The 4572-nt window shown below is 36.4% G+C and overlaps 1 protein-coding gene across 1 annotated transcript; it reads left to right on the forward strand.

The window, feature by feature from the left end:
- Window positions 1–100: 100 nt before the first annotated feature.
- GTF2H3 (general transcription factor IIH, polypeptide 3, 34kDa) lies at window positions 101–4145 on the forward strand. Its single transcript, XM_009707256.1, has 12 exons — window positions 101–178; window positions 532–638; window positions 1248–1411; window positions 1670–1732; window positions 1965–1994; window positions 2843–2871; window positions 2957–3031; window positions 3294–3347; window positions 3543–3611; window positions 3736–3871; window positions 3954–3990; window positions 4076–4145. Exons 2-12 carry the CDS (start codon window positions 562–564, stop codon window positions 4143–4145), a joined length of 804 nt encoding a protein of 267 aa, XP_009705558.1. The 5' UTR covers window positions 101–178; window positions 532–561.
- Window positions 4146–4572: the final 427 nt, after the last annotated feature.

The following is a 4572-nucleotide window of genomic DNA, read 5'->3' on the forward strand; positions in this document are numbered from 1 at the left end:
TTCTGCTCGGGGTCCCTTCTGCTCGGGGGCCTTCAGTCGCTGCTGCGCGGCGTTCGCGTGGAGCTCGGAGTGACGCTGCTGTGTTGTCACTTTTTCAGATGATGAGCTGAGCCTGCTGGTCATCGTCATTGACACCAACCCGATCTGGTGGGGAAAGAAGGCCCTAGGAGAAGCTGAGGTACCTCTCCTGGGTGTTGGTACTACTGATGGTGATTTCTGGGGGAGGTTTGTTTGGGTTTTTTGTAACGTTAGTAAGTAGGCAACAGATGGGATTAGTCTTTGATTTCTGAACTATGCTAACATTGTCTGCTAAAATGGATATAATGGATATTAGAATACTCTTTAAAATAGCTACCCAACATTGTATATTTGTCAAAGCTTTTTTTCTAAGTGCTTCCTATTAAGAAAGGAAGCTCCTTCTATGTCTTCAAATTCAAGTTCTTTTAGCTGCAGTTATTTGAGAAATTTCTTCTAAATTACTTAACTGTAAATGTTATTGTGCTATATCTACTTTCTTTTGTTTTTCACCAGTTCACTCTATCAAAATGTATTGATGCAGCGATGGTACTGGGAAATTCACACTTATTTATGAATCGCACCAACAGGCTTGCTGTAATAGCGAGTCACACGCAAGAAAGGTATAGTTGCTTCTTAACTGTGTAAAGGTTTAAAGTGCACTTTCCTATATCTGTCTCGTGATTTTCCTGTTGAAGTATGTAATTGAAACCAGGTTTAAAATGCCTAATATATTATTCTCTTAAAAAAAGAAATTAACTAAAACAGTGTAGGAAGGAAATAATCTTAGCGCCTTACACAAAGCAACAAAAAGGCTTGTAAGACAGAAGGGAGGTTTAAACAGACTTTTACTTAAAAACATATAGAGAAGGAGGGAGGGGATGGTAGAGATGCAGCAAGCAGCATGATGCAAGTGGCAGAAGTTTCCTGTTTAGTGGATGGTTTTTCTCCGATATTGATGAGACTCAGGATCTACCCCTAAGCGCAGACATGGTATCTATTTGCCAGTTCTCTTAGGAGGTGTCTTGAAAGGGGAGTGTTGAATGTGGGTTTTACTCCATTTTGGGTTTGAAGGTTGCCTGCCTTATGTAGTCTCTTTAATGTCTAAAGTGTTAAAATTATTTGAAATTATACTTCAGAGTATTGCTGTCTACAGTGGATTAGTTTATGGCATTTTTTTTCTTACAAGGTTAAAGACAAAACATGAATACTTTGATTTTCATCTGTTTCAGCCGTTTCCTGTACCCTGGGAAGCGTTGGGCTTTTGCAGATCTCTTTGGAGATGGTGGTAGTTCCATGGAATCTAATTGCTCTGGCAGCAAGGATGGAAAATATGAATTGTTAACAGCGATAAATGATGCAATTGCAGAAGAGATTAAAGACCTCATGACAAAAAGTAAGGAAAAAAAAATTCTAGGCTTAATATGGAGAATTGCAAAATACTTGGACTCTCAGGGAGTTGTAGGAATTTCCTTTATTTTGATCATATAAATTTTAATACGTTTAAAGTAGGTGAGTTTATTATGCTTGACTCTTCAGACCTCTGCATTAATACTATTTGCCAAAGATAAAACTTGTAGTATTTGGTATGGTGAGGCCCAGCAACTGTTTTTTATGTATAAAAGTAACTTTTGCAACTTTTCTTGTATTGCAGCTGACATGAGGGGCCAGCAAACAGAAACTCTCTTAGCAGGATCACTTGCTAAAGCACTTTGTTGTATCCTTTTGATCACAGAATCTTCAAAGCCTTTATTTTAAGACTCTTTCTTATAATGTTAATTAAGTTTTACTATTCGTGTTCTGTCATAATACTCAAAACTGAAATGTTTGCCTAATAACTAGGTCGTGCTTATTAAAATGTCCATTGGCTAAAGTGGTGAATACATGGTACGGATACTGTAGTTATTTCCAAGAATAAAATGTAGATTCCTTAATGTCAGCTAACGTAGATATCAACAAGATGAGCAAAGAGGTAAAAGGTAACGTCTCTTCTCCTGTTTTGAATACTTACGTAAATATTTGAATGAGAATAACAGATATAAATGCATATGTACATACAAACAAAAATGCATGTGTTTTGACATACCCCCATTCCAAAATGGGCAATAGTAAGTACAAGTTTATCCTGATCATTTGAAGTTGCCTTGTTTACTTTTAATCATCATCCAGGCTTAGTTTAAAGGACTTGATCATTAGTCCACATTATTATTCCGATTTTCTGTTGCATGCAAGTGAAATGAGTAAAACTGAAACTGCAATCTCTTTAGAACAACTGAAGGTTGAGAGGAATTTTTTGAAAGTCACATGATGCACAAGTCCTCTTCCAAAGGGACCGCCTGTAGAGCTGTGATGATAGTTTAATTTCTTACTCTGTTTTGCTCTTCCACTTGTGACTACTGTAATCAGAAAAAGTGCTATTTGTGCAAATAGTTTTGCAAGGAGCATATTGGACTAGAATCAGCTATAGATTTCAGGTTACTTTAATCTGAACGAGGATGAGAAATACCGTATAACTTGAGATACGTGTTTCAACTGGTGAGTTGGTAGTGAACAGCTTTTAATATTTCTTTCCTGATCAACATCTAACTGCTTTTGGACAATAAATGAAAAGGGTCTGGTTTCATAACAAGTCTGAATACGTCCACAGATGCTTGTCACTGGGACTGTAAAATATGTTTCATATACATATTTTAACTGAGGTGTGAGATCTAGCATCTTGGATGTTAGATATCTAACTGAGCTGTTAAGATGCTACAGAATTAAAAGGGCAAACTACAGGCGATAGAAACAATGTGCTCATGCATTTCTTCTTCTTTTTAATACTTAGCCAATCAAGAAATTAAATCAAGGATTTTGGTAAGAACTTCTCCTGTTAGTTTTCTTTTAGTCTTGAAATCCAGTGATACTATGTAGCCTAACAAGTTTGAATTGTTTGATTTAGGTCATAAAAGCAGCAGAAGATAGTGCATTGCAATATATGAATTTCATGAATGTGATCTTTGCAGCACAGAAACAGGTGAAGCTGAGATTTTTTTTTTCATATATATTATCTCTTATTAATGTGTAAAGATAACGAAATTGTTCATTTGTCTTATGATTATGTTCTGGTCAAGTGAAAGAGCTTTCTTGTGGCTGTGGTGGTCCTGCAGCTGTAAAAGCGTGAGCATTTATATTTGGAGGGCATTTATAATGGAAACAGGTCACAACAGTAACACTGATGAGGCTACATTGGTCCTAGCTGAATTTGTTTTTCATGTGTTTCATCTCTTTTCTTGCAGAGTGTTTTGATTGATGCCTGTGTCTTGGATTCTGATTCAGGTCTTTTACAGCAGGTACAGACCTCCTATTCTTATTTGTTTGATGTATTCTAAAGCTCTCCTCTTCCCTTTGTGTCAAGAGTGTGTGTGGAAATATTTCCAGTGAATCTGACAGTTCCAACATGCAGGCCTTGCGCAGTATGTGGATATTTTAAATATCCTGCTAATCTCGTAAAACATAACAATCTGATCATGCTCTCTGCTTTTCAGGCTTGTGACATTACAGGTGGCATATATTTGAAAGTGCCCCACATGCCATCCCTTCTGCAGTATTTGTTGGTAAGTCATTTAAAAAGCACTTCAGTGTTTTTCCTGTCAGATGTGAAATCTTCCTGACTTCACTGACAAGGTAATACAGCAGTTCCATTCCAAGTTGCAAAATATTTTTTGTCTGTTCATGCAGTGGGTATTTCTCCCTGATCAAGAACAAAGATCACAGCTTGTCCTTCCACCTCCTATTCATGTTGACTACAGAGCTGCATGCTTCTGTCATCGAAATCTCATTGAAATTGGTTATGTGTGCTCTGTGTGCTTGTCAAGTAAGTTTATAAATATTTAAGAGTCTGATTTCTTACATTCAAATGAACTATTTTAGTGAAAGCCAATTCTTTTATTTTCCAGTATTCTGCAACTTCAGTCCTATTTGTAGCACATGCGAGTAAGTGTTTCTTCTTGTTTCAGGGGTGGGTGTGGAAATACATTCAGTGTATCTGACAGTTCCTTTTTTTATGTTTTTTTTCCAGGACTGCTTTCAAAATATCATTGCCACCTGTCATGAAAGCTAAGAAGAAGAAATTAAAGTTAGCTGTGTAACAACATTATGTATAAATACATGATTACCTCCTCCAGTAATTCCATTAAATGGAATATACTTGAGAAATTAATGGCACTTTTTATTGGATACGAGAGAACTGCATGCAGTGTTACTACTTGTTTCCTAAGACATAAAAATTTAAGTTTTATGTTTTCTACACAGCCCTTTAAGTAACAAATCACTGTATTACCATGTAACCTGTGCTGTTTTAAATACTAATTCTTAATTAAGATAGGAACCAGCCTGTTAAGAGACAGACCCTGTGAAGTAGAAGGTATTCTGGCCATGGCAAAGTTTCACACCTCCAAGTTATTTTCAAAGAGAAGAAAGCTCTCTTTTTTTTTTTTTTTAATGTTGGTGTAAAGGTAAAAATGACCATTTCTGGTGTGTAGGATGAGAACTTTAGCACTATGTTATTCAGGGACT

This window comes from Cariama cristata, unplaced genomic scaffold (genome assembly GCF_000690535.1).
Source record: "Cariama cristata isolate BGI_N322 unplaced genomic scaffold, ASM69053v1 scaffold39519, whole genome shotgun sequence".
Lineage (NCBI taxonomy): Eukaryota > Metazoa > Chordata > Aves > Cariamiformes > Cariamidae > Cariama > Cariama cristata.